This window comes from Eptesicus fuscus, chromosome 7 (assembly GCF_027574615.1).
Source record: "Eptesicus fuscus isolate TK198812 chromosome 7, DD_ASM_mEF_20220401, whole genome shotgun sequence".
In the NCBI taxonomy this organism is placed as follows: Eukaryota; Metazoa; Chordata; class Mammalia; order Chiroptera; family Vespertilionidae; genus Eptesicus; species Eptesicus fuscus.
The window spans coordinates 56,793,496-56,813,588 of NC_072479.1; the positions used below are offsets into that span (position 1 = coordinate 56,793,496).

General features: G+C 60.6%; 1 protein-coding gene and 1 long non-coding RNA gene across 6 annotated transcripts; one reads left to right on the top strand and one right to left on the bottom strand.

The window, feature by feature from the left end:
• Nucleotides 1-192: 192 nt before the first annotated feature.
• Nucleotides 193-16,705, bottom strand: TNS2 (tensin 2). 5 transcript variants are annotated; one of them, XM_054719053.1, is made up of 30 exons: nt 16,560-16,705; nt 11,930-12,038; nt 11,453-11,490; nt 10,539-10,577; nt 10,159-10,197; nt 9,925-9,974; nt 9,536-9,707; nt 9,183-9,233; nt 8,751-8,873; nt 8,601-8,665; nt 7,702-7,785; nt 6,813-6,925; nt 6,667-6,727; nt 6,331-6,406; nt 5,952-6,081; nt 5,797-5,862; nt 5,615-5,728; nt 5,105-5,438; nt 4,230-4,321; nt 3,943-4,093; nt 3,249-3,838; nt 3,037-3,126; nt 2,575-2,700; nt 2,285-2,377; nt 2,081-2,158; nt 1,871-1,948; nt 1,263-1,431; nt 1,100-1,168; nt 930-959; nt 193-802 (listed from the first exon to the last, which is right to left on the bottom strand). In XM_054719053.1, exons 1-30 carry the CDS (start codon nt 16,635-16,637, stop codon nt 664-666), a joined length of 3,447 nt encoding a protein of 1,148 aa, XP_054575028.1. In that variant the 5' UTR covers nt 16,638-16,705; the 3' UTR covers nt 193-663. The 5 variants fall into 5 exon arrangements, with proteins under 5 accessions (XP_054575028.1, XP_054575026.1, XP_008138955.2 ...); XM_054719051.1 differs by having other exon boundaries at nt 4,230-5,438; XM_008140733.3 differs by lacking the exon at nt 16,560-16,705 and adding an exon at nt 13,671-13,858 and having other exon boundaries at nt 4,230-5,438.
• Nucleotides 3,121-8,367, top strand: LOC129149789 (uncharacterized). The gene is made up of 4 exons (XR_008556602.1): nt 3,121-3,211; nt 5,812-5,986; nt 7,504-7,758; nt 8,163-8,367. It is a non-coding gene; the product is annotated as an uncharacterized LOC129149789 (long non-coding RNA).
• Nucleotides 16,706-20,093: the final 3,388 nt, after the last annotated feature.

The following is a 20,093-nucleotide window of genomic DNA, read 5'->3' on the forward strand; positions in this document are numbered from 1 at the left end:
GGACAGGGCTGAGGTGGGGGCAGCGAGGGCAGCTTGCTCACTGGGACCTGTGGACCAGTGTGAGGCCCAGGATGGGGCTGCGTGTGCTCCATGGACCTGGCTCTGAAGATGGGGTGCCCGCTGCACAGGTACGCCCCTGGGAGACATGGGCTTTGCCCTTCCTGGGAATAGACACAACTCCAACTCCAAGTAGACATTATAGAAATTCTTTATTATTAGACAAAAATAGACTCTTTTCCCCCCCTTTTCATGTGATCCCACTCTGATCTCTCTGCTCAGAGAAGGCAGAGGAGGGAGTACGTTGCTCCCCACACTGCTCCCCTCTCCCTGCCCTGCTGGGACCTGCAGCTGGGTAGAACTGGCTCCTCTCCAGGGCTGACGTTGTACAGGTGGGGCTGTCCTGATCTCTTCCAGCTCAACTGCTGATGCCTCCTCACCCTTCACATGCCCATCTCTGCCATCTGCTCACATGCAAGGTCATCTCATGGGCCCGTCCACTTAGCAGGCTGGGGGCGGGGAAGGAGAGCAGTGTCCCAGGCTGATGCCCACTGCCTATTCCTAAGGGAGAGGGCTGGCTCCTGGGTCCAGGCCAGGGGAAGTGAGGGCTGTGGGATGCTGGGAGGGACGCAGTGTTGATGTGGGCTCTGAGCTTGTGGCCTTCCTTCATTTTCTCTGGCCCAGTAGAACTTTGGTGATGAAGGTGACAATGGCGCCTGCAGGCTGATCTGGGTCAAGCTCTGCAAAGAGGTGACACACATTCTCCCAGGGGCTTCCCGGCTTCTTGGCCACGAAACCAAAGATCCTAGGGGTACAAAGGCAGTCGGGTGGGGGCTCAGCTCCCTTCCACAAGGGACTACAGAGCCCGGGTTGGGGAGAAGGAGACACGTCAATCCCGTGGAGGGGAGGGATTGCACTAATGGGAAGCTTACTTGGAGGTGGTCCCATCGGGGTTGGTCCATCTGCAAAAGGAAAAGAACTATGAAGGAATGCACCCCAGGGAATGGCTACCAGAGGAGGAGCTGGGCCAGGGGACTGGTTTGCAGGGCCAGATGGGACGGGGGACGGTCTGTGGGGAGAAAGGGCTGGGAGGGAGTGTCACCTCCGGTCCTGAGGGTCAGTGCTGGAGAAGGTGATGCTGTTCACTGGATAATGGCGGCGAAAGAAGAGCCTGTGAAGAGGAGGGAGGGGGGAGTCACACCCAGAAATTGGGGTCCCAAGGGCCTATGTTTGGGGTTCCCCAGGAGCTCAGCGCGCACACTCACTTCCTTTGGTTGTCTGTCAGGGTAATGCCCTGGGCTGAGACCTTGAAGTGCACTACGGCTGGTGTGGGGCGGGGGCTGCAGCCCAGAGCTGCCGAGCTTGCCCGGGCGACCGCCTGGGGGCCCGTCAGTGACTCGGTCTCCACGGAAGTCAGGTAGAGCACACTGCAGGCTATGGGGGCAGGAAGAGGGTTGGGGGGAGCACTGGCTCCGTCATTCCTGAGATTCGTCTCCCCGACCCTCCACCCCACCAGCTCTTGTACTTTCCCTGGCTAGCTCTGCTCAACGTGCATTGGAATCACAAAGGTCACCCACGAAAAAGGCAGATTCTATGACCCCCAGATCTACAGCCAGAGATGCTGGAACGAGGCCTGAGAATCTGCATCCTGACGAGCCCCCTCCCCAGGATTCTCATGTTCGCAAAACTTTGAGAATCCAGACTGGGGACCCCCTTATCCAACCTCCCTACAAATATGAGGCTCCCCCTGCCTTTATGGGTTTAAAAGCATCTGCCAGGGCCCGTCCATCTCAAGGCCTTTCAGTGTGCTATGCCTGTATCTGCAGTGCCCCCTTGGTGCCCAGGGAGAGGAGGGGGAGGGAGAGGCCCCTACCGGCGCCCTGACGCAGGAGGTCTGCGGCTGTGCTCATGTTGGCAGGCACTGGGGTCTCTGGGGTCTCCTCCAGAGGATCTGAAGGGAAGGGCCAGCAGGCAGGTCAGCAGGGAGTGGCATTCGAGAGAGCTGCAGAACTCCCTCTGCCATCGCAAGGGAAGGCAGGCCGCAGTGGGTGGGGAGCGGTGGGAGGACAGACAAAACACCCACCTTTGCTGGGAATGCGCAGGCAGCAGGGCAGGGACAGGGGGGAGATGGAGTGCTGGGAGACCAGGGCGGACAGGCTGCCTGCAGCGAGAGGTGAGAGAAGTCCCGGGGTGCCCGCAGGTAGCCCCTACCTTCCCTCCACGCTCCTGAAATCCCTTGGCCTCCCTGAACCAGCCCAGGGCAGCCTCCCCAGCCCCAGCGTCTCACCAAAGTAGGGCTCACTGGGACAACCCTTGATCTTCACGCCTTTGGGCCCCGTCTCAATGAGAAAATGGCGGACCAGCTGTTCCGAGGGGTCCCCTGAGTGGCCGGGAGGGAGAGAAAGGCTCCATCAGATTCCAGGTTCCTGCCTTCTATCCTGCTGGGATTCTTTCCAGCGCGTGAGAGTCACTTCCTGTCCCTCCCACCGAGAAGTGGCCTGGCCCACCACCCCTTGTCTTGCCGCGGTACCTGCCCCGCTCCACTCCCCTTCTCATTTGGGTCTGGGCGTTCTGTACCTTTCCAGGGCTGAGCACTGGGTGGGGGTGTAGCCACCTTGAGGGCCAACCCGTAGGCTCCTTGGAATGAATGACTGTCCCTGATGAGGAAGGCCCCAGGGTCCTTGTCCTTCAGCAGGGCGATGGCTGGGGGAGGCAGGAGAAGTGTTCACAGTGGCTGGCGGAGCCCCAGGTGGCCACTCCTTGGCTCTGCCAGCCAGTTCCCCAGGCGCCTGTCCTAACAGCCGGGGCCGTGTTGGGCATCTGGGCACAGAACTTTAGAATCAACAGGGAGGGCACTGACAACATCAAGTCTACATCTCCTTGGGCACAAAGCCGAGAATCACCTGCTAGTGAGACGCTCAGCTCAGAGTCAACACTGAGATGGGAGGAGGCAGTAAGGGCGCCGACTGGAAGGCTGGATTGGGCAAAGCCCAGACAGAGCCCTGGAGGGTGGGAGTGGTGGGCAGGCTGGCTTCTCACCTTGGTCACGGGACAGGTGTGGCTTGTACCAGAACTTGGATGTATCCTGGACAAACTTGACGTTGCTCTGGCTCTCTTGCAGGGGAGGCTCTAGGACAGGGAAGGACTGAGCTTGGCCCCAGGGCTCCCAGGTGCCCACGCCATGCCCGTCCCTGGGAAAAAGGGCTCTCCCAAGGTGGCCCCCCACACCCCCTTCCTCAAGGCCTTTATACCTGGGGGTTGAGGGGTGTTATCTGGGAGCTGAGGTGCAAAGGTGACATGGTGACTGGTGCCTCTGGCTGGTGGTGACGCCTGCTCTGGGCCCCAGGGGCCTGGCTGTTGCCCAGGCCCCGGCAGGTGGCGTTTCTCAGGAAGTGGGGGCTGGGTGGGGCCATTGATATCATAGGATGCTGCCACGGGGAAGGCAGGCGTGGGTGAGCTCTGAGGTGGCTCAGGGCTGGCCACAAGCCAGGGCATCTGGGTAGGCACAGGGGTGAGGGGGGACCCGTCCGGGCTGTCCGGTGGCTCTCGAAGGCCCTGCCAGGGGGCATGGCGGAGGCCGGGCAGCGTGGTGGGCACAGGGCCCCTTGGACTGCCACTGTCTGAGCGACCCCCAGGACTCCTCTCCTGAGGCCAGTCATTGGGTGAGCTGCGGGGGGAGGTCGGGGATAAAGGGCTAGGGGCCGGAGGCTCAAGCCCGCTTCTTGCTGGCAGCTCGGGGGGCTTTTCAGCACCCCCCTGGGATACAGGCAGCAAGGCCTCGCCAGGACTCAATCTCTGAGTGGGTGCCAAAGTGGGGGACCTGGTGTCCTGCCGTCGGGTGCTGTGGGGAGGGAGGGCAGGTAGTCAGCAGGGCCTCAGAGCCCCAGTTGTGAGCTGCCCCCCAACCCCAGCCTTCAGTGTCTGGGCAAAGAGCTGCTTGCTTACCTTTCCTTGCCCTGGACTGGGCTGCTGGTGTGCAGGGGCGTGGAGGGACCAGACATCTCTGAAGAGGTGCTGCACGGGGCGTCTCGGGGAGACCGAGGCAGGGTACTGTGCCTGCTGGGGCCCTCCCTCCAGGACGCTGGCTCGGGCGACTCTGCAGGGAAGGGGGGAGCAGAGGCTGTGAGCCAGGAAAGGCCTCTGTCTGGCTTAGCTCTTTTGCTCTGTTCCTTCCCAACCATATTCTAGAACCCTCCTCTGCCCTGGGCACTTCCCACCCCAGGGCCCCTCACCTGCAGATGTCAAGGGTCCTGCTGGGGCCAGGTGGCCGGGCAGCGGATACCTGTCCCCTCCCTCCTCTGCAGGGATCTCGTAGCTCAGTTTCCTGGATGGTGGGTAGGGTGGGCTGCCCGGTGAAATGGAGCCAGCCCGTGGGGAGTGGGCCCCAGGGCTGGGATACCCTCTGCCCTCGCCTGCAGAGCCGAAGCTGTGAGGCACCCGGCCATATGCTGGGCAGTAACTGGGCACTGCTCCTCCATAGCCGTATGTCACCAGGGCAGGGTAGCCTGGATGCCCATACCTGCCTTCTGGGCACATGGTATAGGAGCAGCCCTCATGCCCTTCCTCGCCTGCCTTGGGTGGCTTCAGGCAGCTGTAGTCAGGTATGGGGGCGTGGTGGTGCCCGCAAGCTGGCACCAGCAGGGGTAGCGGGTGCCCAGACCGCACGGGGTGCAGGAGAGGCTTGCTGGCCTCACTCGCCCACCCCTCTCCAGCCTCCCTCTCCAGCCGTAACCCATACAGAGCTGTGGTGGGCAGCGCCAGCTTCTCCTGACAAGCGGGGCAGGAACACAGGGCAGGCAGGCCAGGGTCCTCCAGGATCACCACCTCCCGGTAGCCTGGGGAGCGGTAGCCGAAGTCCCCGCTGGTGGGTTTCCCCAGCTCAGGGGCGTAGGGGTATGGCCCCTCGGACAGTGATCTGCAGAGTCGCCTCTTCTCCACAGCGGCCTCGGCATAGCCCTGGGCTGGCCCCTCGTACCCATAGGCCAGCCGCCGCCTCTCCAGGGTTCCCTCTGGCTGGTAGTACCCCCCATTGGGGACCCCGCAGGGCTCCCGGTAGCCCTGGCGGCAGGAGCAGTGGCGGCTGAGGGCAGGTCTGTGGCCCGCGTACGTTCCAAGGTGGGCGCCTCCGCTGGCCGGGGGCTGCTCCTCATCATCCAGGATCGCCGTCTCGCGCCCGGCCCCCCGGCCCCCACCGGCCACGCCACAGCCTCCCAGGAGGCGATCCAGCTCCTGCCGCTCAGCGGCTGTGGGGGGCGGCCGGCCAGGGGACTCTGCCGCCGGCTCAGTGGTGAGCGTGGATGAATGGCCGGAGTCGCTGCTGACGGACAGCAGCGGGGCCGGGGGCAGCTCTGGAGAAGGCGCTGGTGGAGTCTGGCGGGGGGCCCGCTGCACCTGGGCATACGGACTGCCATCTAGGGGGCCCCGGGTGTGGGTCAGGGAGCCTGAGTGGGGAGAGGAAGGGTGGCAGGCAGGGAAAGGAGAGAAAGTGTTAATGAGAGGGGACAGCCCTGGAGACTCCAGCTCAGGGGTGTCTCTTGGGAGGCGGATCTGCTCGGGGAGGAAGGAGCGCACCCCCCAAACCTCCACCTCCCACCACCTGTGGGCCGGCCGCACCCACCTTCCACACTGTCCTCATGGTGCTGGTTGAAGTTCTCATAGGAGTCCCAGCGCACAGCAGGCTCTGCTGTGTTGTAGTCGACAGTGACGGAGGGGTCGTTCCGCGGGGTGTTGCCTGCAGAAGGCCCACGCGGTGAGAAGCAGGCCCTCAGCCTTCAGCCCGGCCCCCGGCCCTGCTCTTACCTTTGATCTTCTCAGGGCCGGAGGAGAAGATGAACTCCACTGAAGCTTGGAAGGGGAACCTCTCATCTGTGAGGAGTGGACAGTGAAAAGCCAGGTCCCCCGCCTGCCTGCCCGCTCCTGGGATCTAGCCCTCATGCCACTTGTCTCCGACTCACCCGTCCAGGCCTCATCCAGCTGGTCTTTGGGAAAGGTGAGGCGTGGTCCGTGGATGGTGCATGTGTGGAACTGGACTCGGAACACAAGGGTCCGGTCTGTGCCCCGGCCACCCTTGTGATAGCACGTCACCTGGTGAGGGAGACTGGGGTCAGGTCCTCATGTCCACTTCCACCTCCTCTGTGTTTCTACCCTTGGAGCTGCCTGCCCACAGCTCTGTCCTGCCTCAGCCTCAAGGTGACCCCCATGGAGGGGACTCCCTTTTCACCCTCCAATATGGATTGCATTCATGATTCACTAGAGATCGTGCTGCTGGCAGGAGATGACAATCCCACCCCTGGGCCCAGCTCCAAGCCTCCTCTTGTTGCCAAGGCCCCTCACCATGACGTCGCCTTTGAGGAGGAGGGCTGGCTCCAGGCTGATGCAAAGCTGCTGGGGACCAGGGCCTGCAATGTGACTGTGGAAGAGAGGGGAAGGCGGAGCTGAGTCAGAGGCCCTCAGGCTCAGTGTGAAGCGTCAGAAGGGCGTTGGGAGATGGGAGTCTGAGCCCTGAGTGAGAGACCTTGAGCTGAGCCTCAGCTTCCCCGTCTATAAAAGGGATCCCATGGTGGTGTTAGTTTTCGGGTGCAGTGGCTCGAGCTGGAGGCCGAGGTGTTTGGGGCGGCTGGAGAAACAGGGAGTGGGCCCGGGGAGCCGGGGATGGGAACACACACTCACTAGATTCCAGACGTGTAGACGAGCTGCATGGACTGGTAGATCTTGAGGAAGGGCTGGAAGCCTAGAGGGGCAGGAAGGCACGTGAGGAGGACTGAGGGAGGGGGTAGGGGAACAGCCCCCCGTGGGGTATATCCCAGCAGACTCACCTGTGCCAGCTTCAAAGGCTGGCAGCACAGGCACGAGCACATAGTGCAGGAAGAGGGGGCTGCTGTTCATTCTGATGGAGCCAGACAGCAGGCCACTGAAGTAGTTGATGTATCTGGGGGGTGGGGGGGCGGGTGTCAAGAAGAACATAAGCCCCTTCCTCTGGAGGTCCCCTTGAGGCACTTCAACTGTGCACACCTCCCACCCACCCGTAGAAGGCCTGCCCTTCTCCTCAGCACTTCCCTCCCATCCCAGCCGCCAGAAAGTTCTTCCTTGTATCTAACCTCAATCCTTCCTGCTGCTTCAAGATTTTATACTTGCTGCCTCCTTTGCCTAGAATGCTCTTCCCGCAGACCTTAGAGACAGAACCTGCAAGTTTCTCTTTTTATTTTTTTTTAAAAAGTATGTTTTTATTGATTTTTAGAGAGGAAGGGAAAGGGATAGAGAGATAGAAACATTGGTGAGAAAGAATCATTGATTGGCTGCCTCCTGCATGCCCCCTACTGGGGATCGAACCCACAACCTGGGCATGTGCCCTGGCCAGGAATTGAACCGGTGACCTTTTGGTTCATAGGTCGATGCTCAACCACTGAACCACACTAGCCGGGATGCAAGTCTCTATCATAAGACTCAGCTTTATTTTCTTCCATAGCACTTGTCATCATCCAAAATGATTTTGTCTATTCATCACAGGTTTATTGCCTTCTACTTCCCTGGAATGTAAGGTCCGTAAAAGCAAGAATCTTGTTTGTTCTGAATGCTCAGCACTTGGCACGGTGCCTGGCACATCCAAGGTGCCCCATTGAAGTGTGCTATGTGAATGAGAAAAACTTGACCTTGGTAGCCATGGAGAGACTACTCCTCCGGCCTATCCCCACCCAGGTTGCTCACCGGCGCTGGGAGGGCTGCAGCTCTGCGGCCACCTTGTCCTCGCAGAACTTCCGCATGGTAAGAGTGGCCAGTGCCTGGTCTGCCCTGGGGAGAGCAAATAAGTGTAGGGGGTGAGGGGATGGTCTCCATCCTGGTCTCCCATCTCTAAGCCCCAGGGGAGGATGGGAGAGGTGACCCCCAAATCTAGAGAAAACTTATTGTAGTGGTAAAGAGAACTAGAAACCCCACATAAGTCACTTTACTAGTTGTTGGACCTCAAACAGTTGTTCCCTGAGCTTTAGTTTCCTCATCTGTAAAATGGGGCAATAAGGCCATGTTATGGGTTGAATTGTGTCCCCCCCAAAAGATATATACCTCAGAATGTGACCTTATTTGGCAATAGGGTCGTTGCAGATGTAATTAGTTAAGATGTCATACTGGAGTAGGGTGAGCCCTTAATCCAATATGATTGGTGTCCTTAGAAGAAGAGAAGAAACACAGACACACAGAAAGAAGGTCACGTGATGACGGAGGCAGAGATTGGAGTGATGTAGCTACAAGCCAAGGAACACTAAGGATTGCTGGCCACCACCAGGAGCTAGAAGGAGGCAAGGAAGGATTCTGCCCAGAGTCTCAGAGGGAGTGAGGTCCTGCTGACACCTCAGTTTTAAATTTCTAGCCTCCAGAATGGAGACAATAAATTTCTGTTGTCTTAGGCCACTTAGTTCGTGGCACTTTGTTACAGCAGCCCCAGAGAACTGTGGTGAAGTACAAGTGAGAAAAAGGAGGTGGCAATGTCAGGTTTTTGGTACATGGCTCTCTGAACACAGAGGTGGGGCTTCAGGGGGGATGGGCTGGTCAAGGACCAGCTGGAGGAAGGGCCATTGGGGAAGGGGCCACTCAAGGGCCAGGAGCCTCACCCTGCAGAGATCTTGCTGTAGTGCATGTAGGCAGAGACGATGACCCCGAGCTTGCTCTTGCTCCCCTGAGGATAGAGACAGGGATACAGGGCCTGCTGGGACCCCAGGCTGAGGACAGCCCAGCCCTGCAAACCCAAGGTCCCAGCCCACCTTGCAGTACAGTACGACCACATGCTGTGGGTCAGCACTGAGCCAGGTCTCCATGGCTTTGCAGATGGAGCACAGCTTGTCCAGGGGGGGTGCATGCAGCTCAGGCCAACCAAAGTCCTGGACCTGGGTGGGGGGTACAGGGGTGAAACTGGGAGTGGGGGCCACAGCCAAGAGAGATGGATGGAAAAGGGACAGGGTATATGGGTCTGGGGCAAGGTCGGCCTCTTGGCTGTCCATAGCAGCCTCAACACTTTCCTCACCTGTGCAGTGGGTTGATACCTGTTGCACCACACTTTGGGGTGACTCAAATATATGTCATATGATAAAGTGCTTAAGCATGAAGTAGATACCAGTTGCTACTGTTAATAACCAGGAGGCTGGGGGCTTCTTGTGTGGGGATGATTCAGTTTAATGGCTTTAATGCCTTCCTACCTTGGGATTTAGGCGGGTCAGGTCATGTCTTTTTTCTGAAAGGTTGAAGAACTGCAAGAAAAGGGGGGAGGCTTTAGACCTGAGGCAGGGAGGTGCGGTGATGCATGAAGGTGGTAACACCCGCTGTGACCCTAAGAGTCTTTCTCCAGCACGAGGAGGTTGCCAAGGCCCTGCCCAGGCGTGATAGATAGTCGTGGGCCCTCCAGGGCGGTCCCAGCTGCGCCTGGGCCACAGCCCACGACGAGAGCCTGCCCCGGGCCCCGCCTCCGAGGGTGTGACGTCAGAGCGCAGCCTAGCCCATCTAGACCTCCCAGCCCTCTCATTGGCTGACTGCGGCAGGCCCCGCCCCTCACCAGGTACTTGTCCCGGTGTTTGGATTGCAGCACGTGAGCCAGCTCGCGCAGGTGGCTCCGGTGTCGCTCCTCGTCTGGCCGCGCGGGGAAGGCGGCGGCCAGGATCCGCTCGGTCACGTAGGTGAGGTCCAGGTCCCAGCGGCGCTCCATGAGCGGGTCCAGGCTGAAGCTCCTGGAAGGTGTGAAGCCTGCGTGAGGGACAGAGGGGCGGGTTCCCGGAGGGGGCAGGTGTGATGGATGGGTGTCTGACCATCGGTCCCGAGGGTGGGTGGGACCGCTTGGGCGTGTGGAGCTGTCCCGGGGAACTTTGTTGGGGTCACTGTCCTGGGCTGAGGTGTGGGGACGGCGTAAAGGGCTCACGTGGGACCACCTTGGGCGCCCGCACTTACCTGGGCAGAGTGCTGCGCTGCTTTGAGTGATTCAGAGACTTGGTGGATCCCTGGGGGGTGAGATGAGATGATGAGCAAGCGTCTCTTTGGATGCCCCCCCCCCCGACCTCCACTCTAGGGTCCCCACTCCAGAGTTCCAAGAACTTGTGTCCTCAGAAGAAACCTAGGTCCTTACTCCCATACTCCCAGAGCTACCTGCCCCGCCCCCACGCCGCCCCCTCCAGCATCACCTACCAGGTGCTCTATGCGCCTCACAGGGGCCGTGTTTCTCCGCTAGAGGCGGGCGGGGCAGGAGAAGGGGGTGGTTAGGATAGGAGCCAGGACCTGTCTGGGCCCCGGGCAAGTGGAGACCGCCTGCCATGTCCCTGGAAAGGCTATACTGGGCCAGGGGAGAAGAGTCCTCCGCCCAACAGGCCCAGCGGAGAAGAAGTGAGAGGGCCGAGACAGTTTTCCCCTCTATCTCAGGATGAACAATACCCACAGCAGTCCATTCAAGGTAACCTCCTGCCCTCCCTCCCCCCGCTTACATCCCCCCCCCCCGCCCGTGGCCACCAGACTTTTGGACCCTGCAGCCAGGTTCCTTGCCTCCCCCCTCCATCCCAGCGCACACTCACCAGCTCTGCAGGAGGCAAGGCCTGACAGGACGAAGTCACCTGGAAGGAGACCTGAGTGAGGGGCTAAGCTCCTGGTGAAGTGGGCTCTCCTGGGCTTAAGGATGGGGCCACCCCTCAGCTTCAGCAAGGTGGAGGGGCTGTTAGGAGATGGGTGCAGGCTCCAGCTGAAGTTCCTCTATTTAAGGGAGCCTCCCCTCTGGCTTCTAGGTCCCTCAGCCCAGGCCCCCCACTTGTTGCTCTTGGCTCCCAGCCCCGTGCCCATACAGACCCCCATTCATCCAGCTGCAGGGCAGGAGTTATATATAGAGCCATGCAGGCAGGCCATGGCCAGGGACTGACACTGGCCTCTTTCACCGGGAGACCCCGCCCCTGGGCACACAGCTCCCCCAAGCTGGCTCCAGGGCCCTGGGAACCCCCATACTGCAGGAGGGGGACCAGGGAACCTCCTCAGGGATGGGGCTGTCTCAGGTCCCCAGTGGACAGTGTGTGCTGTCTACAGCTTGCACCTCTGCCCAGCCTCTCCAGGGCCTAGGACGAGACCCACCCAGGCATCCTGAGGCCCCTTCCCCAGAGGGAAGGCACGGCCCATCCGGCTGCCCAGTCTCTGAAATACTGCTCCCCCCCCACCCACCCCACCCTTCCTCCTCCTCATTCATTCCCCACCCCCACTCCCTTGCCAGCTGCAGCCTGGGCACAGCACCAAGACAAACGCTGTCTAGCTGTCCACTCGCCTGGGCCAGACCTCCAGGGGGTGGAGTAGGGTGGTTCTTAAAGGGCCCAGATCAGCACCCTCTCCCACCTCAGCGGGGGTTCCCGAATGATGAGAGGGGTGGAGGGTTGATGCCAGTGTGGCTGGAGAAGCCTGTTTTGAGGAGGAAGGGACATCAGTTCCCTTCTCCCAACCAGGTACCCACCTTGGCTTCACATTTCCTGTGTGTGGCCACCTTGCAGACTAGAGGGGAACGGAGAGGAAGCGTTAGCAGGGGCCTCCTGGGGCAGTGGAAGGGGTGACCCTCTCCATCTCCCCAGGCTCTGTGACTTTCAGGACAGCTGCATTGAGATGGAGTGGGGGAGCAGGGGCAGAGAATGGCAGTGGAGTACTAATGCCTAGGCCAGGACGGGGCGGGGGGGGGGGCGCTGAAAGGGAGGGAGGGAAGCCCCCAGTCACAAGTCAGGGTGGGAAGGTGTACTGGGGTCTCCTGGATTGCTGGGGGTGTTTGTCATGGGGAGCAAGGGCTGCTTGCAAGGGAGGCAGCTGCCTCTCGGTGCCCATGTTGCCAGGCAAGGGGCAGTGCGCACATCTGTTTATGTTCCGTGTTCTGCCAGCTGGAGTTGTGAGACAGAGTGGTGCTGGGTAGAGGCTCTCAGAGCCACAGAACAGGGGACCTCACCTCTGCATGACACGCCCGTCCCCTCGACGGTCACTTTGCACACTGCACAGACAGGTGGTTTCTTCCGGAAAACCTTCTCCCGGAAGCTGTGTGGCTCGGCTTTCCTAGGCTAGGGGTGGGGGACAGACACAGACAGGTGTCCGTTCCCAGGGGGCCCATCTCTGGGATCGGGCCGGGCGTTAGCACTGCACTGGTCCCTTTCTTCCTCCATCCGACTGATTGAAGTCCCTAAACTCGTAGGACGCACTGGCCACAGCTGTTTCCGGCCAGCTGTGGGCCTGTCCTTGACAGTGCATGGAATCTGGCCCCTTGCAACACCCTGGCTGGGTCAGCTCCTCCCCAAGGGATCACTTAGGCCCTTCACGTGGCCCTGGTGTGTGATCCGCTTGTGGTCACCGCCCCCCAAGGAGAGCTTTCCTCCTGTGGAGGGTGCTCTCTTACTCTCTACGAGGCGCCCCCCCCCCCTTCCCCGTTTCTCCTCCCATCTTACCCTCCCCAGATGGAGGCTCATGCGCAGAGTGAGCAGCAGGGGGTCCAGACATGAATGTCGGAGGACAGTCACTCAGCAGTACCCAGGCTGACTGGTAGGAGTGGCCTCAGCCAGTCCTGGTCCCCTGGCTCCTGCTGTCCCCACGCTCTAGGCAGCTGACATGCCCTCCCTCCCTCGTCCCCCCCCCTCCCAAGAACAACATGTTTACTCATTGTGCATTGAAGCTGCAGGCAGAAGTTGTGTAAGAAGGCGGGTGGTAATGCTGGAGGGAGAGGCCGACCGAAGCATGACACTGGGGAAAATATCTAGCTGCCTTGCTACTAGATGGAGTGAGCAGCCCGTCATTTGAGGAGGTTCAAGTGGGATTCCAGCATCGAATGGCGGAGGGAGCGGGTCGGATGTTGTGGGGAGGCTGGGATGACCGCTTCTGACCCAGGCCTACCTCAGTCCCGTCCCTCCCACTGTGGTTCCCTCCTCCCATCCTCTGTCTGAGGACCATTTGCCTCCTTGCCTCCTCTCTCCTACCCATTTTTTCTCTTCTGGAGTTCAAGTTTCTGCCCCCTTCTTCCCTTCTATATATAGTATTGTCTCATGCTGCTTTTGGGGTAAAGCTGAAAAAATCGTGGAGAAAAGGAATGATAGGGCCCCCGACAGTGGGGGCTCCCAGGATCCCCAGCCTGGGGACCCAGGCAACACCCCTGGTCTCTTGGCTGCCTGTCCCTGAAACAGCTGGATTAAGCCAGCAGCTGAATGCTCCTAAACTGGACCAACCTTGCTGGACCCACTAAGAAACTTGGGTGCATTTGGCGTGAGCGGCACACAGAGGAGTGGAAAGCGAAGTCCCTGTGCCTAAGGCAACCCCGAGACCTGGCTGCCTCCCTCCCTCCCTTCACCACCCCACCCCGTTCCCCCTAAACGGCTCCACTTGGGGAAGGAGCCTCATCTCTTAGCCTTGCTGGGAGCCCCAGTGTCGTGCCCAGAAAGGTCCTACGATGAAGTGTACCAAGACGCAGGTGTAGGGGCCAGGGCCCCCCAGGGTTGGCCTGTGTTAGGGCAGGAAGGTGATAGAGGAGCCAAAACATACCGGTTCTGCCCTGGCCACCCCAAAGGGGCAGAGCAAAGGGGATGAAGAGTAAGGGAAGAAGGCTGAAGAAGAGGGTCTGGCCTGGTAATTTGATCTCCTAGTCCCCTCCCCCACTGCCCACACCTCCACCCCTGCCCCTCCTCTGCCCAGCTGGTGGGCACTCCTACCCTGCTGGTGGCCCGGCTGCTGTCCCTCCTCCCCAGGGCTCTGAGCAGCCTCTCCACGGGGCCGCTGGACTTCATGGTGTCCGCTGTCTGGGGTGCCGCTGCGGGCCCTGAACAATGCTGGGGCCAGGCCCGGGGCTTCCTGGAAGCGGCCTGGCGGAGGCAGCCGCTTCCCCTGGGTGGAGGGTAGGCTGTCTGGCTGGAGTGAGGAGAAGCCCAGCCCTGGAAGCGGAGGGGAGTACAGGCGGGAAGGGGGCAGGTCGCTGCTCCAGGAAGTGGGGTGGGGGGAGGATGTGGGGGAGGCCAGGAGATCAGATTCCCAGGATCTACCCTGCTGGGAGTGTCAGCCCAAGATCTTTTGCCCCCCCACCCCACCCCCTCTTGCTCTGGAGCTGCCCTATACCTAGGAATCTATCCTATCCCGGGATCTGCAATGATCCTGAGATCCAGCTTCCCCCGCCCCCTCCCCTGTGGTGGGGCCGGGTGGGGGCAGGGTGGGAATTTAGGTCTCAGGGCAGGGCTCAAGGGCCAGCAGGGAACACGGAGTCCTGACCAGGCCAGCCTCCCAGCCTGAACTCTCAGGCTCTCTGGGGACTTCTGGTGTTTGGGAGGGGGGTGGTGGGGGCGGGGGGACCCTAGGAAACACTATCCTGGCCAGCCCAGGATCCTAGGATCCGGAGTGCGTCCTGCGGATCAGGGAAAGGGGACTGAGGGCCCGCTTCCCGCCTCAGTTTCACTGGCTGTGAAGTAGGAAAAGGAAAGCATGCATGCCCCTCCTTCCCCCACTCACGCTGGAAGGCAAATTCCAGCCAGAAGACTGCTTTGCCCACGGGAGTGATCCGTTCCTGCCCCGGCCCAAGGCATCTGAGGCCCTTCTCCCGACAGCCCCCAGATGCTCTGCTCCTGACATGGTCCCCCACTCACTCATTCCTCGGGCTTGCTTCTGCCCAGCTCCTCAGGTCCCTAGCCCCTCTCTGGAGCTCTGCCACTTAGGCCCTAGGGCTGCCCCTCCCCCGGAGCCTGAGTACCACCTTCAGGGCTCTCCTAGCTCTGCTCTCCTTCCTCAGCAGCTGTCCCAGGACCTGAGTATGGACAGGAGTGCCCCCCGCCCCCCAACACATACTCCACACCCCTCCGTGGGCCTCCTGCCTCCCTCCTGGGAACACGGCCAACTTCCTGTCCCGGGAGTCAAGGGAAGGAGGTGGTTTGGGGCCTTGGAAACAGGGGAAGTAATCTTCCAAAAATATAAGGGGTTAACGCTCTGGGGTCTTCAGCCCCAAGCCTCGGACAGCGGCCCCTGGGACCAGCGCGAGCTGTCACTTGAAAGAATGTGCACACATCTACCCGCCTCATTTGCATGGTATTTACTGAATGTCCCAGCGCTCAGGCAGCTCCCCCAGCTCCGGCATCTCCCACCAGGTCCTTACACTTCCCTCGCCCTCCCTCTTGCCCCTGGGGCTGGACTCGTCCTGCCTTCTCTGGATGACTCCCCTTACGGGAGCCCACTCAGGACACTTCCGTGGACCTGCGTGGGCTGGGCCTTGCCTGAGGCTTCTCTCTTGAAGCTCTAATTCTCCTTCCAGGTCAGGAAGTCTGTCCCCAGGGTACCTTGCCCAGAGGGAGACATCTGTGTGGCAAACGAGGGCCCCTAGCCTGTAACTGGAGAGGGGCACTGGCTCTGCAACCCACTCCCACCCCACCAGCTCTGGCCGGGTCCCAGGACATTCCAGGCCCCAGGCCAATGTGGGCAACTGGGCCTGGCCTTATCCAGTCCCCGGCGCTGCTGCGGGGAGGCGGGACACTGGTAGGTGGGTGGCCTTTCTCTGCTCCAGTTGCTCGCACCCTGACCAGGACCCTTCAGCGCGCTCTTTTCTACTGCTCCCTCCAGAGGGGCTGAAAGTCCCCTCACCTAGAGGCCACCCTCATCTGCAGCGGGTCTTCCAGCATCTTCTGACCCTCCCTCTTTCCTTTTGGGGTCTCACTGACCCCTCTGGGTGTCTGGGGAAGCCTGGCTTTGAGTCCTTCCCCACCCTGGGAGGCACCTCTGAGGGAAGATGGAGATGGGGAAGCGCTCAGAGGAAAAGGAGCTCCCTGGGGCAGGCCTGGAAAGGGATGGCCAGACCCCAGGACCCTTCTCTTGCCTGGGACATTCCAGAGCCTGTCAGCTTCTCCCCCAGCCGGGCCCCCATCGCACTCTGAAGCCTTGGGTTTGTTTGGAGAAACCCCTCCACCCACACTCCCCCTTCCTGGAAATAGCTGTGGTTGGATGAGAGGCTGGGAGCCCGGCCGCCACGGAGGAGGGGTGAGGCGCAGGGAAGGCGAGAGGGAGGAAGGCGGCGGCTCTGGGTGTGCCCAGGGGGGTCTGGAGAATTGAGAGGAGCAGCACAAGGGGGCCGAGGAGTGGGTCTGGAAAGTGAAATCAGCCTCTTTTAGGCCTGCCCTCTGCCTCAGTTTCCCCGATGTGAAGTAGAACAGGAAAACCCTCCCAGGCACTCCCAGGCCAGGGCGGTCCCGGGCCTGCGTGTGGGGGATCGTGCCCCACGGCGATCCAGGAGCGGCGCCTGGTGCGGGGCGCGCGGGTGCGTGGAGGGACAGGGCAGCGCTGGGTCCGGGGGCGTGTGCGCACCGGACTCGCGAAGGCGTGACGGCCCCGACCGGAGTTTGACCGCAACCCGCGCCCCGCCCCCTGGTCACCTTCCCGGCTGCCAGCTGTCTGGGCTCGCCGCGACCCGCGCGATCTCGGACCCCCAGCCCAGGGACCAGGGACGCCAGCCCGGTTCCCCGCGCCCCCTCGGGCCCCGGCGGCCCCGCGCCCCCTGGCGCCCGCCCCCGGCACTGCCCCCCGGCCGTGACGCACAGGCCGCCGCCCTCCCGCCCGGCGCGGCCACTCACCTGCGGGGGGCGCCCGGCGGGGCGGGGGCGCGGCGGGGCGGGGCAGCAGCAGCAGGGGGAGCCCCCGGGCCAGCCCATCCCGGCTGGGCCCGCGCCGAGCGGCCGCGCGGGAGGCGCAGGAGGCGGGAACGGGCGCCGCGCTCCTGGGCTCCCTCCCGCCCCGCCGCGCCCGCGCCCGCGCCGCCCTCTCCTCCCTCCCGCGCTTCTCCCCTCCCTCCTGCCCCGCTCCAATCCCCACCTTCCGCTCGCTCCCGCCCCTCGTCCTCCTCTCTCCCTTCTCTCCCCACCTTCTGCGAACCCCGCTCACAAAGAGCTGGGAGGAAGGAGGAGCGCAGAGGCGCTAGGAGATGGGAAGAGCCTGAGAGATTTGGGGGAAGGTGGACACGGAGGACACAGGCCAGAGAACCCGTACGAGCCAGACAGACGCCGAAGAAAAGGTGGGCACAGGTCCAGCCGGTGCCAGAGACAGGATAGAGCCCGGCCTTGGCCTCTCAGATCGGCCCCTCCACAGGCTGTATTTGGGATTGGGCCCGACCCCGCAGTCTGGGCCCACCCGCGCGGCGCGGCCTGGTGGGGCTAAGCGCCACCTAACCGCGGGAGCACGGGATTCAGATGAAGATACTGGGTCACCTGTGTTCCAAGTCTCTGGACACCCTAACCTGGCCCTCTGCCTCACGCGAGACTTCGCAGGTGTCACCTGTTCTCGCCAAAGGACTTAACAGCGAGGACCTCCACACCAAGTTCAATACCAACCTCCCCACCCCCCCCCCCCCACACACACACCACCATTGCTAAGCAACTCCAGGCAGCCCATCCACTCCCACTCCCTAGGAGACTTTCATTAAGTCTTCCTCACATTTAACTCAAGTCCCAGGCTCCCAATGGATGTGGAAGTTCACTCTGTGGTTTAATATCATTCCCTTCTTTTGCAGTGTCTGGATCTGCCACTGGGTAGTAACTTCTTGTAATTGACTTGTGGGGCCATGGGGCAGGTTTGAGTTGTGCTGCCCTGGAGGGGAAGGTAAAGGAAAGGGATGTCTTTCTAGAAGCTCTGAATCTGTATCCATTCCCAGATTCCCCGATGTTCTTTAGCCGTGAGCACTTGCTGAACCTCTCTCTCCCTTCCTTCCCCTCCCTACTGAATTTTCCGTGATGAAAACCGGCGGGAGTGGGGGGAGGGGGGGGGGATGTGGGCGGGGCAGGGGCAGTGTCCAGGGGGAGGTGGCTTCTGTGGAGCCAGGGCCCAGGGCTCGATGCCCAATGTCTGCTCAAAGCAGCCAGTACCACCAACTCTAAGGCCCTCCATCCTTTTAATGCTCAGCCTGCCTTTGGCAAGAGCTGGGAAGCCTGGTTCTGATTACCAGGGGGCGGAGCACCTGATTCCAATCTGTCCAATCCAGCAGCAGGGAAGAGGCTGTGAAGCAGCACATGGTGACAGTGTGGGTCCCCCAGAGACTGGCATTTGGGAGGGGTGGGTGTTGCTGGGACTAGGGAGCCATGATCTTACTGCTCTTGGCTGAGCTGGTGTCCAACAGGCAGTCCAGAGGTTAGAGCAGTCACTGGGGTCTGGAGGGAGGGGCTGGGGGGTTGGAGTGGAGCTGGGGAGGGAAGAGATTGGGAGGAGAGACAGGAGTTAGGAGAGCAACAGGGATCAGAGGCTACTGGAGGGGGGTAGGGCTGAAGGTCACTCTGTATTTTGGCAAGATTTGATTATGTCATTGAGATACATGCGACATGAAAATTGGCTCAATTCTTTGGAGCATATGCTAGTTCTTTTAACATCTGGCCTTCTCCAGGGTTCATTAGAGTCTTTGGTTGGCCCTCGGATACATGTTAAGGGGGTAGGTTCTAATCTCTAAAGGTACCTAAGGAGAGATTGGGACTCAGCCAAGAGGCACTTGATTGAATCTCAGAGCGGTGGGTGGGCTAGAGCCTTTCACTCAAGCTGGTGTTGCTGTCCTTAAAGAAGAACCCCTTTTGAGGTTCCACGGAATTGGGAGAGGATCATAACATGGGGAGCTGAACTACCAGCTCAGGCTTGATGCTGGCTCTCACTGTGGGGGAAGGAGGCTGCAAAAAGGAAGCTGATGAGAGGCTGAGAGTGAGAAATTATTCCAGAGGTGGCTTGGGGGGAATGAAATACAAATGGGTGGCACATAGGGCCAGCCAGGCAGACCAAGAGCTGCAGAAAGGGGAAAGGGAGGAGAAAGCCAGGATGATGTTAGTAAAGTGAAGCAATTTTAGGGACACCTCACCCTCCCTCCGTGCAGGTTTTCTTACCTTGATTATGCAGAGGGCAGCCCATCTTGGCCCCGAAGGCTGACCCTCCTCTTCCATGGTCTGGGGTGACCCCATGCCCGTGACCCAGTGTGTTGAGATCCTTGGGGTGGGGATGAGAGGAGGAGGGCACTGAGGGCTGGAAGAGCTCTTGGTCAGGGGAACTTGTGGAGGGCTGGGCGCTGGGAACCAGGAAGAGTGGGGGGAAGAGCAGAGCTGACCCAGAGGCGGATCTCCTGGCTGAGGACAGAGCTTGTATTGTCCAACCCGGAGGTTGCTGCAGCTGGGCGGGGAGCAGCACAGCTTGCTTCTTCCAAACCCCTTCTTTCTGCTGAGGTGGGAGGGCGAGGGAAGGCGAGTCCCCCTTCACTTGTGGCCCTAGGGGCTATGATGGTTGCTGAGAAACAAGTTTTATTTGAGAAATAATGCTTCCCAGGAGCAGATGTGTAGCTCTCCCACTTCCTGCGAAACCAGATGCTGTGAGCTCACTTAGCACTTGAGGTAATGCCCTCAGCACTAACTGGGATCCAGAGCCTCGTGCTTGATTCTGTTTAGGAGAAAGTAGGCCACATGGCCCATTATACACATGGGACCCAACCAACCTGAAATGGATCCTGACAAAGTAGGATGTCATACCTACACCCTTCTGGTTGCTTAAGATTTGCAGCAAAGGCTGACCAGGCCTGAGATGCATTTCTGCTGTAGGGCTGAGCGGATGGGGGAATACCAGTGCCTGCCTTTCCCCAGACTTTACCCTCCTGGGACATAGGAGAGGGAGCTCCTTCCTCCCTACCCTGTATTTGCTCAACCAACACGAACCTCCTTCACGTTAGCCTTTCCCACTTTCATTCCCTACTCCCCATCACCATTCACCCAGACCTCAGTATTGCAGCGAGGGGCGTGGCTCAAATGAAGGCTTGGAGAGCGTGACTGTGCCGGGCTGTGGTGCTGAAGCGGCAGTTAAGCAAGCACTGCCGTGTAGGTCCCACAGGCAGCCTGGGCAGGGCTTTTCCCCTTCCTAAACCCACACGGACAGGCTGTACAGGGAGCCTCTTTCTTATCCCTCAACTTTGAAGAGATCAATGTACCAGCAAGAAACCAGACCAGCTGCTGCAGTTGGCCCAGGGGAAAGCCACTTCTGAAACTATGCTCCCAGCTCCCTCACTTTCCCCTAGGCTCCTCGTCCCCAAAGTGAGGTTTCCTGGGCTTTCTGTGCTCCACCCCCTTGTGACCTTAAGGATTCTCTGCCACTCTCCT

Excerpts from the sequence above, each read along its gene's own strand:
- TNS2 (XM_054719051.1), bottom strand. The coding sequence starts at position 16,637 with ATGGGCTGGCCCGGGGGCTCCCCCTGCTGCTGCTGCCCCGCCCCGCCG. Across the intron at positions 12,039-16,559 it reads CCGCCGGGCGCCCCCCGCAG|CCTAGGAAAGCCGAGCCACA; the intron begins GTGAGTGGCCGC and ends CCCCACCCCTAG. Across the intron at positions 5,863-5,951 it reads GCTGGATGAGGCCTGGACGG|ATGAGAGGTTCCCCTTCCAA; the intron begins GTGAGTCGGAGA and ends CACTCCTCACAG.